The sequence below is a fragment of the Notechis scutatus genome, chromosome 5, assembly GCF_049901735.1.
Source record: "Notechis scutatus isolate UNSWTSFEM ecotype Mainland chromosome 5, rNotScu1.2, whole genome shotgun sequence".
Taxonomy (NCBI): domain Eukaryota; kingdom Metazoa; phylum Chordata; class Lepidosauria; order Squamata; family Elapidae; genus Notechis; species Notechis scutatus.
The window spans coordinates 31,824,143-31,839,981 of record NC_142013.1 but is presented as its reverse complement, the minus strand read 5'-3'; the positions used below and the strand labels follow the sequence as shown (position 1 = coordinate 31,839,981).

General features: G+C 42.3%; 1 protein-coding gene across 1 annotated transcript in view; it reads left to right on the top strand.

The window, feature by feature from the left end:
* Positions 1-15,839, top strand: part of ABI3BP (ABI family member 3 binding protein) — a 173,107-nt gene that overhangs the window by 85,140 nt on the left and 72,128 nt on the right. The window contains exons 16-22 of the mRNA XM_087966474.1: positions 9,401-9,478; positions 12,687-12,767; positions 12,891-12,959; positions 13,744-13,809; positions 14,507-14,575; positions 14,916-14,996; positions 15,749-15,829. Coding sequence (XP_087822600.1) covers positions 9,401-9,478; positions 12,687-12,767; positions 12,891-12,959; positions 13,744-13,809; positions 14,507-14,575; positions 14,916-14,996; positions 15,749-15,829 — 525 coding nt within the window. The remainder of the gene's footprint in view (positions 1-9,400; positions 9,479-12,686; positions 12,768-12,890; positions 12,960-13,743; positions 13,810-14,506; positions 14,576-14,915; positions 14,997-15,748; positions 15,830-15,839) is intronic.

Genomic DNA, 15,839 nt, shown 5'->3' with positions numbered 1-15,839 from the left:
AATGTGTGAAGATAAATCTGAAGTAAAACTAGAATTGTTTATGCATATAAGATATTCTTGGGTCCACTACCTTAGGATTCCATATACACACTATTTTATTCAGGAAGAACGTTGAGGACTTTGCTACAATTAATTTATATTTCCCAAGAAAGTAAAAAAAAAAAGTCTGGATATAGGCTTTACTTCTCTCCATGGAACAATTACAATTATCTTCCATCCAGCATTATGTCTTGTATCCTTATAATAAAAGATAATCCAGGTAAATGAGAAGCAATTGATGTGAATTTTTCTTTAATAATATTATTTAGAGTTATGATTATGATTTATGAGATCAACATGTAAACCTGAATATATTAATAAAGAGAGATTTCTTCTAAAAATATGCCATGGATTTATTTTTGGTTGTGATAAGAAAAATGGAATTGGTGATACTTAATCTATTCCCAAAAAGTGATCCTTAAAATGGCAGCTATCTGGCATGTTTAATTTGGAACATTAGCTTAAGTAAATAAAAAATAACCGGACAGGGTGCTAATACAATTCCTTTGTATTTAATTATTTCCCATAAGCATTTATATTTAACAAATCTCCTTCATTTTTTCTATTTTAAGCAGTATCCTACAAAGTTGATGTATTTCCTTTTTTAAAAATGTTTGAAAATAAGAAAAAAATGATCCTAGGAATTTTGGCCTAAACTATTTTAAAGATGTGCACTTGTGAAAGTTCATTTTTCCAATAAAGTCTATATTTAATTTTCAAGAACAGCCTCTAGTGTTTCATTTATAAAATATAGTTTCTTTGCATCCTTTTTTGCTTTATAATTTAGTCCCCTAGTTTATCCATATTCTCTCTCAGACTAAGCTATTCCATTGGGTTTTGTTGTGGGGATAAAATGAAGACTGAACCCATCATAAGTTGGCCTAAGTTCCTAGGAGGGAAGATAAAAAATTTAACAAACCATCTAAACCAAAAAAAATGTCAGCAGTTATGCATGCACTTCAGTATTCTAGAGCAGGGATCCCCAACCTTTTTGACGCCGCAGCCCGGTACCGGCATCAGCTGGGCGCCGCGGCCCGGTACCGGCATCAACTGGGCGCCGCCATCTTTTTTTGACGAAAAAGTGCTTCCGGTGACCTCACCGGAAGCACTTTTTCGTCAAAAGATGGCGGCGCTAGCGCTTCCGGTGAGCTTTTTCGGTAGAAATGGCTTTCTACCCGGAAAGCTCACAGGCGCGCGCCGCCATCTTTTTGATGAAAAGTGCTTCCGGTGAGCTTTCTACCCGGAAAAGCTCACCGGAAGCACTTTTTTACCAAAAAAAGATGGCGGCGCCCAGCAACCAGCGGCCCGGTAAGAGTTGTTCCGCGGACCGGTATCGGTCCGCGGACTGGTGGTTGGGGACCCCGGTTCTAGAGAGTAAGCTCTACTGTTTATTAAAAAAAAAAATACGAGCTTATTTTTTCAAGTTGCTCAATAAATGTACATTGTAATAAATTATTTCATTATCACAACATTTAACAAGCTTTTAACATTTAGAGAAAGTTCAGGGTTCCCTATAATGTTAGCTCTGTCACATAAGGATTGGATGGTGTGTCCAAGGAAGAGATGGGAAATTTGATACAATGTCTCTGAAGAAAGGAGAGATTCCATCAGTTTTGAAAGAGTCACTGGTCTGTCCATTCCTCAACAGGTCAGTCCTGGACCCAACATTGTTAAAAAAAAATTGGTTCCTACCTCATCAAAGCAGCTATCAATTTGGAAGTATGGCTCCAGATCATTGACAATTTTATCTCTCTCTGCAAAGAGAGGTTCCTTCTAGACTCAGTGGTCCTGTTCAAAGAGTAGGTGGAAATTAGGTCAGGCAGCCCTGGCTTCGACTGGTCTGCCAATTGTGGTCTTACCTGGAAGATGATGTCCTAAGGATAGTTTTTATATGCTTTTGTCATTTTGTAACTGGACTAATGTAATTTACTCTACATGATGTTTTTCTTTAAGATCACTCACAAATTGCAATATGTAATTGTAATAAAATGCAATAACTTTCCACTTCAAGACTTGTATATTTAAGTTTTTTGGGGAAGGCCTTTTGGAAGTTGTTCTGTACAGTCATTTACACACTTGTAAACGCCGCGCGGTGATTGGTCAAGACGCATGGCGAGCTGATTGGCCGAGCGAGCCGCACTGATTGGCCCGCCGCGAATCTCCCGCGATTGGTGGAAACTAATCGCGGGAGATTCAAAGCGGTGCCATTGGCCGCAGCCGCCACGGCCAAGGAATAAAAGCCGCTGCTTTTACCTTTTCGAGCCGAGCCGATCTCGGAGCAAATAAAGAGCTGAAACTAAGTCACTGGCTCCGAGTCTCTTTCCGCGACGGACACAACACTGGCAACGAAGGTAGGATCCCAAGCCTGATTCCCGAAAGCACGTGTCCGGAGGAAACGAGACCGACGAGATGGCCGGCATCGCCCCACCAGCGCCTTTCAACCCAGCTACTGAGGATTGGGAATCGTACACCAACCGATTCCTGATGTTCCTCGAAAGTAGCAACCTAAAGGACACGAATGGGCAGAAGAAAAGAGACGTTTTCCTAACACACTGCGGGCCCGCGGTGTTTAAGATGGCGAAAGCCCTCGCAAAACCCGAAAACGTGAAGACGATGGACTGGGCCGATCTCGAGCCATTACTCCGAAACCACTATGCCCCCGCCGTGCCCACCCTCATCAGGCGGCACTACTTCTACCGGCGAGACCAGAGAGCGGGCGAGAGCATCAGCGATTTCGTGGCTGACCTGCGAAACCTTGGGGGTATGTGTGGTTTTACAGACATGGATGAGGCACTCCGAGACCGCGTCATCCTGGGGCTCAGAGATCCGGTCCTACAAAGCCGACTGATGGCAATAGGCGACATCGCCCTTGGCGATGTTCTCGCAGACGCCACCGCAGCCGAAGCGACCCGGAAATCGGCGCCTCGAATGCGGAGACCCACCGCGGCCACCGATGCAGGTACGGCAACCGAGACACGCGCCGAAGCAAGCCTCCGGGAGACCACCACCACACACCATGGCGACCTCGACTCCGGTTCCGACACCACGGACGAGGAATAGGACATCCATCGACTCCAGACGGAACAAGACCGGCGCGATCGGCGGAGTCGTAAGTCGGGACCCCAATGCGCCGGGTGCGGAGGCAACCACCCTCGATCAGAGTGCCGATTTTTCGATGCGATATGTCGGCACTGTGATAAAAGAGGCCACATCGCCCAAGTCTGCCGACTTAAGAAAAACTACAGCCCCCGGAGGAGAGAAAACAGCAACCGGAGACGAGATGGCACCCCCCCCCAGGCCCAGAGACCGCCAATCTGAAAATCGTTGGAACAGAGACGGACGGGGCCGCCGAAATGGCGAGAACCGGCAGAGAGAGGAAACCCACCAGATGGTCGTCATCGGCCATTCGTCCAGCGAAGACGCCCGGAAGGTATATGTGGAAGTGAGCATCAAGGGCGAGCCATGCAAGATGGAGGTGGACTCCGGATCCTACCTCTCCATGGTTGCATGGCAGGAAATCAAGCGCCTGGTGCCCAAAATCCAGAGAAGGGGACTAGAAAGCCAGAAACTAATCCTCAAGGACTACCAGGGAAATCGCATCCCAGTAGTCGGAACAGGACAGTTCGAAATAACTTTCAAGGGGCGAAAAGCAAGGCTCCCGTTGATGGTCGTGGACCGAGACCGGCCCAGCCTTTTAGGACTGCAATGGTTCGCGCCACTCGGAATCGAAGCGACGGGCATCGATCACCGATTGGGAAGAACAACTCGCAAGGGACTTCCAGGAAGTGTTCGACGGCACCCTAGGCAAGTACCGAGGGCCCCCTATTTCCTTCAACCTAGACCCCAGCGTTCCCCCAAGACGCCTAAAACCACGGCGGGTACCCTTCGCACTCCAGCCCAAGATCGACGAGCAAATAGACAAGCTCGTCAATCAAGGGGTTCTCGAACCAATTGACCACGCCCGGTGGGAGACCCCCATAGTCACCCCAGTCAAGCCCGATGGGTCGGTGAGAATCTGTGGGGACTATAAAGCCACCCTCAACTGCGCATTACAACAGAGCGCCTATCCCATCCCAGTAGTGCAGGATCTCATACACTCACTGGGGGGAGGCAAGGTTTTTGCGAAACTCGGCCTGGCGCAAGCATATCAACAACTGCCGGTCGACGCAGAAACCGCCAAGGCGCAAACCATAGTAACCCACCGGGGGGCTTTCCGCTGTAAGAGACTCCAGTTTGGAGTCAGTGTGGCACCAGGAATATTCCAGAGCCTCATGGAGAGACTCCTGCAAGGAATCAAGGGGGTGGTGCCCTACTTCGACGACGTACTGGTGTCGGCAGCCAACCAAAAAGAACTGGACGGTCGTTTGAGGGAGGTCCTAACAAAATTCAAAAATGCGGGGCTGAAGGTTAAAAAGGAAAAATGCCAATTACATACCAAGAGGGTTGATTTCCTAGGGTACCTGTTAGATCGGCACGGAATTCACCCAACCGAAAAAAAAATCAGAGCAATCAAGGAAGCCCCCAGGCCGAAGAATAAAACGGAACTACAGGCATTTCTAGGGCTGCTTAATTTCTATAATGTTTTCCTGCCACAGAAGGCGACCGCCTTTGCATAGGCTTTTGGACAAGGCGGCCCCGTGGACTTGGGGGAAATGCGAGGAGGCCGCCTTCAACAAAACCAAGGACCTACTCACCTCGGATGCTGTCCTCATCCAATACAACGAGACCCTACCGCTAGCTGTCACATGCGACGCATCACCCTTCGACGTCGGCGCCGTCCTCAGCCACACTCTCACCGAGGGAAAAGAAGCACCCATCGCCTTTTTCTCAAGGACCCTCACCAAACCGGAAAGAAACTACAGCCAGCTGGACAAGGAGGCTCTGGCTATCGTTGCCGCCGTAAAAAGATTCCGCGAATACATCTACGGCCGGACGTTCACCATCGTCACCGACCACAAGCCGCTGCTGGGAATCCTGGCAGGAAACAGGGCATTCTATCTCCAAGAATGACAAGGTGGTCCGAATTCCTTGCTGCCTACAGTTACCGGCTCACACACCAACCCGGTAAGACAATCACCCACGCAGACGCCCTGAGCCGCACGCCGCTACCTGACTTGGACACCGACCCAGCACCCACGACGACCACCCTTAGCATAGAGACTCTGCCCGCTCTACCCGTAACCGCGTCAGACATTGCCCGCGAAACTAATAAAGACAAACGTCTGGCGCGAGTGTTACATTGGGTAGAGAAGGGGTGGCCCGAAAAAGACGTCGACGAAACATTCAGGACATTCCGGAATCGGCAAACAGAACTGTCATTACAAAAAGGTTGTTTACTGTGGGGGGATAGGGTTGTCATTCCGGAAAAATTACAGGGAAAGGTATTGGAATTGCTGCATGAGGGACACCCAGGCATCGTGCGGACTAAAGCCTTGGCCAGAAGCTACGCATGGTGGCCAGGGATAGACAAACGGATCGAGGCTTGGGTGGCAGCATGCAACCGATGCCAGGAAACCAGGCCTAGCCCCCCTGCCGCCCCAATCCTGGAATGGGAAACCCCCAGGGGACCATAGTCCAGGATTCACATAGACTTTGCCGGACCCACGAAAGGGCACACCTTCCTCATTACGGTAGATGCTTACTCCAACTGGTTGGAGGTAAGCAACATGAAAACTACCACCACGGAGGCCGTTACCAAAGAACTCAGCAAGCTGTTCGCAACCCACGGCCTCCCAGACGTCATCGTATCCGACAACGGGCCCCAATTTACCTCGCTAGAATTCAAAAAATTCCTAGCGGAGCGGGGGATACGACACGCATTGACAGCGCTGGCACATCCGGCGGCGAACGGGAGGGCGGAACGGATGGTTCAATTTACAAAAAAAACAATCCAGAAAATAGAAAACGGGGAAATCCAAGAAAAAATAAATAAAATGCTTTTGATACAACACATAACCCCGAACACAACAACTAACAAAAGCCCGGCAGAACTATTAATGGGGAGGAAATTAAGGTCCCCATTAGACAGACTGCACCCCACATACAACCCAGAAAAACCCCCAAACTCCTCAAGCAAAGACCGAACTTTTAAACCAGGTGACACAGTATACGCAAGGAACCTTACCGGGGACCCACTTTGGATACCAGCAACCATAACCCAAGTGACAGGTCCCCGCTCGTACCGTTTACAGACAACTGACGGACGAGCATGGAAACGACACATCAACCAATTAAGGTCAAGAACAACCACGGGAAACACAACCGACACGCAAACAGACACAGACACATACCCAGAAAAAGAAGGGGACCCCCCCAACACAAACCAAGAGGGGAGGGAAGACCCCAAGAACCAACCCACACCAGAAAGAAACTGGGAATACTCACCAACAAGCAGCCAACTCGAAGCCTCACCAGGAAGAAGCAGCCAGGCCAGCTCAACCAGCCCAGAAAGACCAGGCGGGAGCGGCAACAACCGCAGCTCAACCAGCCCGGGTAGACCAGGAGGGAGCTGCGACGAAAGGCCCGGCCCACCCTTCCAGACGGTTCCATCGACGAGGCAGAGAGCAACACAGAACCCGACCGAACCGGCCGGGAGCCAAGCACCAACTAACCTGCGCAGGTCAAGTAGACAAGTGCGAAGCCCCGCCTACTTACGGGACTACGTTACGTAGGACCATACCAAGAGGGGAGGGGTGTTCTGTACAGTCATTTACATACTTGTAAACGCCACGCGGTGATTGGTCAAGACGCACGGCGAGCTGATTGGCCGAGCGAGCCGCACTGATTGGCCCGCCGCGAATCTCCCACGATTGGTGGAAACTAATCGCGGGAGATTCAAAGCGGTGCCATTGGCCGCGGCCGCCGCAGCCAAGGAATAAAAGCCGCCGCTTTTACCTTTTCGAGCCGAGCCGATTTCGGAGCAAATAAAGAGCTGAAACTAAGTCACTGGCTCCGAGTCTCTTTCCGCGACGGACACAACAGAAGTGATAATTGTGAAACCCTGGGTGTAGAAATTGGTTGTGTCATGTCATGTATTTATGATGTTATATGATATATATGTTGTGTGTTGTATATTTATTATTTGCTGTATGTTATATGTTATATGGTAATATTACTTGTCCCATCTAGAGATCTGGATTAAGACAGTAAGATAGCTAGATAGCTAGATAGCTAGATAGCTAGGTAGATAGATAGATAGATAGCTAGATAGCTAGGTAGATAGATAGATAGATAGATAGATAGATAGATAGATAGATAGATAGATAGATAGATAGATAGATAGATAGATAGATAGATAGATAGAATTCTTTATTGGCCAAGTGTGATTGGACACACAAGGAATTTGTCTTGGTGCAAATACTCTTGGTGTACATAAAAGAAAGGATACATTCATCTAGAGCAGGGGTGGGCAAACTACGGCCCGCGGGCCACATCCGGCCCGTTGGTCTGTCCAATCCGGCCCGCCCCTGAAAAAAAATAGCTGGGCGTGGCATATTGCCCTGCGCCGCGTGGCCCCCAAAGCTGCAAAACAGTGCGGAGCGCTCTCGGGGTAGGAAAGAAAAGAAGAACTTTGCAAAGGCCTCAGCTGGGAGTTCGAAATCACCTTCGAGTGCGACCTCTCCGAAGGTGAGTCCCCGCCGATCCCCCTTTTTTTTCCGGGGCTTCCAGGCTTAAACTTTGCAAAGGCAAAGTTTGCAAGCGGGAGCATCTTCCGGCCGAGGAGCGGGAAGGGTTCTGCCCGGCGGGCGGGCAGGCTGCTTGGAGCGGGCTGCTTGGAGCCACCTAAAGCTAGGCCGCTGCTGGTGGAGCCTTGCCTTGCCTTGGTGCCCCGTTTCCCGGCTCGGCGGTCCTGCTCGGGCGGCACTTTAAAAGCCTGCTCCCAGCACCCGAGCAACTTCCCAGCAACTTTCGGCTTCCTTTTAACTCGCGGGCGCTCGCGCCTGGCCCCGAGCTGCGCGGCGGAGGGGAAGCCCGGAGCGCCACCAGGTTGCCTCCTCCAAGCAGCCCGCCCGCCCACCGGGCTTCCCTCCACTGAGCGGCTTGGGGCCAGGCGCGAGCGCCCGCGAGGAAAAATGAAGCCGAAAGTTGCTGGGAAGTTGCTCGGGTTTCCGGGGCTTCCAGGCTTAAACTTTGCACAGGCAAAGTTTGCAGGCGGGAGCATCTTCCCGCCGAGGAGAGGGAAGGGTTCCGCCCGGCGGGCGGGCGGGCTGCTTGGAGGAGGCGACCCGGTGGTGCTCCGGCAGCAGCAACAGGCAGTTCCGCCCGGGCTCCACTCAGGTGTCCAGCTGGGGCTGTCAGGAGTTGCTACCGCCGGCGCAGCTCCACGCGCTCCAGTCCCGCGTTGCCTTGGGAAGGAAAAGGCAAAACCAGGAGCCGCTGAGCCTGAGCCTCCGGTGCCGCTGCTGCCGTTGCAAAGCACCGCCGCGGCTCTTCCTTTTTGCCTTTCCCTTCCCGAGGCAACGCGGGACTGGAGCCGCGCGGAGCCGCGCCGCGGTAGCAACTCCTGACTAGGGCAAGGGAAGGAGGAGAAGAGGGGGAAGGGGCGATTCCTGTGCTGACCGCCGTCTGTCAAATTTTAAAGTCAATGGGCCCCGAGCCAAAAAGTTTGCCCACCCCTGATCTAGAGTCAAGAATCATAAGGTACAACACGTAATAACAGTCATAGGGTACAATAAGCAATCAAATCATACTAGGAAACAGTCAATATAAATTGTAAGGATACAAGCGACAAAGTTACAGTCATACAGTCACAAGTGGGAGGGGAGGGGTGATAAGGAGTGATGAGAAGATTAATAGTAATAGTAGTGCAAGCTTTGTAAATAGTTGGACAGTGTTGAGGGAATTATTTGTTTAGCAGAGTGATGGCATTCAGGGAAAATCTGTCCTTGTGTTTAGTTGTTCTGGTGTGAAGTGCTCTATAACGTCATTTTGAGGGTAGGAATTGAAACAGTTTATGTCTGGGATATGAGGGGTCTGTAAATATTTTCACAGCCCTTTTTTTGACTCATGAGATATATATGTTCTCAGTTGAAGACAGGTTGGTAGTAATTGTTTTTTCTGCAGTCCTAATTATCTTCTGAAGTCTGTGTCTGTCCTGTTGGGTTGCAAAACCAAGTGCATTGAGTCAATAAATGAATATGCTATATACTACCTATTCAATGTAGTGTTTCAGTATCATTCCTGAGAAAGCTTTTCAATTTATATGAAATCCAGACTCATATACAATACTAATTATCTGATATTTTAATTGTCTTTCACAAATAATATGCTATTAAAATATCCCATGAACAATACCAGACTTAAAACCCTGAATCTTTAGATTTCTTTCCTCTGTTTCAGTATGATATCTTTTATACTCCAGCAGTTACCAACAAATTGGTTCCACTTCCTGCTACAACAAAGATATCTGTCACTGATGGACATCCAGTGACAACAATGGGTAACATATCTTTTACTTCAACAACTCCTCATTTTCATATTACTTTCTTCTCATACTCATATGTATCCATCCATTATTTTTACTGTTGTTGTACCATATTTACATATGTTTTACCCACATATGCAATTTATTTATCATTAACATTTTAATTAGTTATTTAAATACTGTGTATTCCTTATATAATGATTAAAAGAGGTATTTGATTCCCTAAATTTTATAAACTATGAATCTAAACTGTTGCATTCTATTGAATTGTACTAAATCTGGGTAAATTTGTGAGCCTCTAATATAAGAATATCAAATGTGATATGAGTATGTGTAGGATGAAAGTAATAGAGTCCATGATTCCATGTCTGACAGAATTAGGCATATGCTTAACCGATTGGATAAGTAGACTTAGTAAAGTAATAGCATAATGTGCACTTGACTCAATATGTTGTAATTTTTGCCCCAATTGGGCCATCATTGCATTGAAACCAGTTACACAACTTCAATTGAGAAAGGGATAATTGAAATCAGATTACTAGAAAAAAGTTCAATATATTACAAGATAAAACTTTACAATTAATCTATGAATAATTTCATTAGTTATTTCTAATTAGTATTTAAATTCCAATAATTACTATAATTTGATCAACATTTTTAAAAATATTTTCAAATATTTTCAAAAACTCCACCAACCACATCTGGAAAATCATAATTTAATAGTTCCAAAATAACCTGCTAGATTATTTTTATTTTCATAAATAAGTATTTACTCTTAATCCCAGTGTAGAAAAATGTTTCAGAATACAAAACTTTCTTAACTAGGGTAGAATGTTGCAAATAAATTAAGTAACTCAACCGATTGTTTTTTAAAAAATAACTAATAAATTTCTAAAAGATTGAGACTATGTTCTCAATAAAGTACAGTCCAATATTTGAAAATGATTATATTAAGTCACATAAACAAAAAATGTTGAGAGGAAAAGTTTTGCACTTCACCTGATAAACATTACCCTAAAACTTTTGTGTTATCAGTGAGACATACTTTTGCAGTCAAAATTCTCTACCCTTTGCTGAATTCAACTTAATTTTAAGTCAAGGGTCTTCAAACTTGGCAAGTTTAAGACTTGTGGACTTCAACTCTCAGAACTCTTGAGGTAACATGGAGGAGGAATTCTGGGAGTTGAAGTCCACAAGTTAAAGCTGTCTAGTTTGGAGACCCCTGCTCTAAGTGATACATTTTTAAAAACATGTATTTCATGTCACTAACATTTCAAGACAAATTTGAGCTTTGAGAATACAGTATTATTTTTCAATATGCTTTTACCATAGCAGATAATTGTTTTCCTAAACTATTCATAACATCAGAATCTCACTTATTAAACTTGGTAATTATGTCTTTAGATATCTCATAAAACCTTGGGTGATTTTATTGTACAAAGTACATTAATAGTAGCTATTAATGTGAGCATTTCTGGAATTCAAAATCTAGAAATCTGAAGCAATTTTTCCTTGATACACACATAGCTAATCATAACTATAATATGCAGAATTATAAAAGTAGGAAAATAAGTAAACAATTTCCATTTTTAGAAAGACTAGATTATTTGTCCTTTATATGAAAATGGAATCAATGTTTTATAGGATTTCCTTACATATCACAATTAAATGATAAAGTTGTGGTAATCACTCTTACTACAAAAAAATAATAATATGCAAAATAGAGGGATTTACAGGATCAACTTATAATTGATCATTTAGCTCATTTTTCACCTATCTATTCTTTTAAATTTATAACATGCCATCAATACTTTTCTCTTTTATATTGCTTTTCAACTCAATTCCCCTGGGGTTTATTTTTGTTTTGTTTGTTCATGAAAATTCTTCTATGCAATATTTTAGTTATAAATTATTGCTATTATAATATTTTAAGTCTGTTTTCCTGTTGTAGCAAGAATTAATTCTTGAGTGCATCCTACTTTAAGCTTCTTATTAACCAAGCCCTATTTCATAAAAATCTAAAGAACCTGATTTTACAATGCCAGAACCAGCAGACAGGAATCCTGGCAGACTGACTTTTTAAATATTGTATTTTTATATATCTCTTAAAATATTCTTTTGAACTTGAATTGGATATATAGTTTCAAAGACCCCAATATGAGATTCAGGCTTCATTAAAATTTTATAAAATTCTGAAAAACCATTAATGAAATACAGTGACAGGATTTTTTGCTTATTTTCAGCCTCATTCAGATTTTTGAAGATTGGATCTTATGCAACCTATTGCAAAAGAAATATTTTAGGCAATACATCTTAATAAATAATAACTATGATCACTTTCAATAACATAAAGCACATTATCTAGGTTTGAGAGATTGGATGTAAATATACCATTCAATCCTAGTATACTTTTTTTTTTTAAAGTTTGCACTAAGGAAGAAAGTTCCCTTCTAATACCCATACCGAAACTCAAATTTTCTGTGCATGGTAATATGTTTTTCAATGTTTCCTGAAATTTTATGTCATGTGGTAATTAGTTATGAATACATTAATGTGGCCATTAATGTATGAATATCTGGAATGCATATAAATCTGAATCAAGTTCTCTTTGACTTATATCTAGCAATAAAACACAAGTAAGACAATATTTAAACAAGCAAACTTGACTTAAAAGAGAAAGGTGAATGCAAATGAAGTTAATACAATTAATTACAATGTCAGAATAAATTGTGAACTTCAAATTTGAGAGCCAATGCAGGAAAATTTGTTTATAAATTGACACAATATAAACACATTAGACATCAAAAAATAATTGTCCTCAGCAATCTCCGAAGTTAAACAAATCCATTGTCCTTGAAATAATAATATGTAGCTCATACTAAACCAGGTCAAACTTGCGACCCGCGGGCTGGATGTGCTGGTCATGCCCACCCCCAGTTTAACAAAGGGGGGAAAGTCGTGATACATCTTGATGACAATGTGAAATCACAAGTTTGACACCCATGTGTTTAACAATTCAAATATCTCTTCTTGAAATTATATTCAATACTATTCTTTCACTTAACTGTCTTTTTCTTTCCGGAGAATATTTCAGGAGTCAATTCCCCTACAGGTTCAAACTTTGGTTATTTAAGAAATACTTTGAATATTAATATGTTCCCACCGAATTGAAAGTCCATCCTTTCAAGATACTGTATTAATTCTCAACTGGATTTCTTTTCAGCTTCAAAAGAAATAAACCCAGTTCCATCAAAGTCTAAAGAATTCGACTATACCAAGCCAGAAGAACCAGACAGGAAATTTGGTATAATGATTTTTAAATATTTCTTTCTGCTACTTTACAAGATAACTATTTGAATATGTCTCCTGTGTTCTTATACTATATGAATATGAAATCCATATTTTGGGGTTGTTTACTTTTTTGCAGTTTCAACTGACGATGATAATTATCTTCCTAACCTCTTGACTACGCCAGAATTTCCAATTACCAAACCTGGTAATTATATGTTTCGATATTTGATAAAATCTTGCACATTGTGATTGATGGTTAGATAATGCATTCTTCAAAGCTACTTAGAAACAAGTAGATTCAAGGCTTAAAGAAACTTTGACAGATATGTTTGTTGATCATATGCAAAGCTTTACAACATACAACCACAATATTGGAAGAATCCAACAATTAAAAAAATTCTTGTAGTTATTTTTCATGGGATTTCACACATAGGTACACATCACTCTCTCTGAATTTTTTATTCTTCAGTTCAAAACACTTCCAAATATATGATTACTATCAGGTGGTATTTTGAATCTTGTACTTCCCTTTCAAATGTAGATTAATTTTAGACAGAACTTCCTTTCAACTTATTTTAAACAAGCTTGCTTCTGCAAAAGTTTAAACAACCTGATTACATCATGCCAGGAATACCAGACACTTCTTTCTATTTCTGGAATTTATCTAATGTATTCCTTTCTGAAATGAACATGAATTCCAGGCTTCCTTGAAATTATAAAATGCATAAATTCATCAATCATAAGTGTTGTACAAAACTGAGTAAAAAGGAATAGAAGTACACATTCAAATCTGAAGACATCACACCAAGCACAACAAAATTTCTTTAATGTCCTTTATTGGAGATTAAAATTAACATAAGACAATATATTATTTCATAATAAAACCATGCATAATGATGCCTTTTAAGAAACATGGGGTACATAAGTGTAACCATGACCTTCAATATGGACACTGTAAATTTATTTTGGGATTGTTTGCTTTTTTTCAGTTTCAGCTAAAGATAATTATCTCCCTAAAGTTTTCATCACATCAGAACCACCAATCACCAAACCTGGTAATAATGGCTTCTCATATGTTTGATAAAATTGAATATAGTTTGTTTGTGCCTGAGAATGTATAGTAAACACAAATGCAAGTAAACACAAAGAGTTGTTGCACAGGCTGGAACTTTAAAAGACATACCTGTGGATGATATGTAGAGCTTCAATACACAGATGCATAGTATTACGAGACCATCCTTATTGTATAGTGTTATTTTTGATATTGATTTTATCAAGGTATAACTCCCATTACCCTGGGAGAATACTGACTTCCTCAGTTCAAAATTCTATCATACGATTAGAATAACATCGTATATTGAATCTTGTACTTCGCTGTTAAATGTAGATTAATTTTAAAGGCATAAAGACCCCGACTACATCATGAATGAAGACATCAAACATGGTAGAGTGACTAATTTAACATGCTTCTCTCTACCTCAAAAATGTATCTAATATATATCTTTCTGAAATGAACATGAACTCCAGACTTCCTAAATATACTGTATTCAAACCAGAAGACACAGAACTGTAAAAACCAAAAATTTCCAAGATCCCTTTACATGAAAGATGAAAATTCTTCCAAGTCAGTATATTTCTCTATAGTACCTGATCATTCCATTTTAAGATAAAATAACTCTTAGGCTTACATAGGTGAAACCATGTCCATATGTACAATGTGAACTTATTTGGGGGTTCTTTGCTTTTTTCTAGTTTTAACTGAGGACGATAATTATCTTCCTAAAGTCTTGAGCACGCCAGATCTTCCAGTTACCAAATCTGGTAATTATCTGTTATCATATGGTTGATAAAAATGTGTACAGTGTGATTATGGGAAGATCGTGCACTTGGTGGCTACTTAGAAGCAAAGAGTTCCTGATTAAACATAACTTCGAAAGACTTGCCTGAAGATAATATGCAGACCATTAGAAATGCATAGTATTGGGAGGACATTCACTTTTTTCAAGCTACTTTAAATCTTTATTTTCCCAAGGTTAAATTTTGTTACCCTTTGAGAATTCTTTCTTCTTCACCTCAAAATCCTTTCAAAAGTAACATGGTATTTTGAATCCTGTATTTTGCTGTCAAATGTAGATTAATTTTGGACTGGACTTCCTTTCAGATTCTTATAAAACAAGCCGGGTTCCGCCAAAGTATAAAGAGACCGACTACATCATGCCCATAGTACCAGATGTGAAACATGGTAGAGTGACTTTTTTTTAACATCCTTCTTTATACCTCTAGAACTTATCCAGTATATTCATTTCTGAAAGAATCATGAACTCCAGACTTCCTAAATATATTCTAAATATATTCTGTACAAAACTGTACAAAAAGGAAGTGAAGTAGACATTCAATCCTGAAGACATCAGACCAGGCACACCAAAGCTTCTCTGATGGGCCTCCACTGAGGTTTAAGATTCCTCTAAGGCGATATGTTAGTTAATTGACCATGTATAACAATTCATCTCAAGATAGAAGGGCTCGTTGGCAACTTGGGGTACATAGGTGGAACCCTCTCCTTGAATGTGAACACTGTAAATTTATCTTGGGGTTCTTTGCTTTTTTCCAGTTTCAACTGTGGATGATATAAATCCTCCTAAAGTCTTGACCACACCAAAACTTCCAATTACCAAACCTGGTAATTATATGTTGTCATATGTTGATTAAATTATGTGTGGATTGATTGTTAGTAGATAAAGCATTCCTGGTGGTTGTTTAAAAATAACGAGTCTGTGCACTGAACAGAATTGGAACAACATGCCCGCAGATCACGTGTAGAACTTCATTACATAGATGGATAATATTAGGCGGCCATATAGTTTTTATCGTGCTACTTTTGAGGTTCATTTTCCTAAAATAACCCGTTTCTCATATGATTAGCATCACACAGTATTTGGAATCCTATGCTCCCTGTCAATTTAAAGACTAATACTATACTGGACTTCCTTTCAGTTTCTTATGAACCAAGCCCTGTTCCACCAAAATTTAAAGAACCTGGCTCCATCCTTGCAGAAGTACCAGACAGGAAACCTGGTAGAGTGAC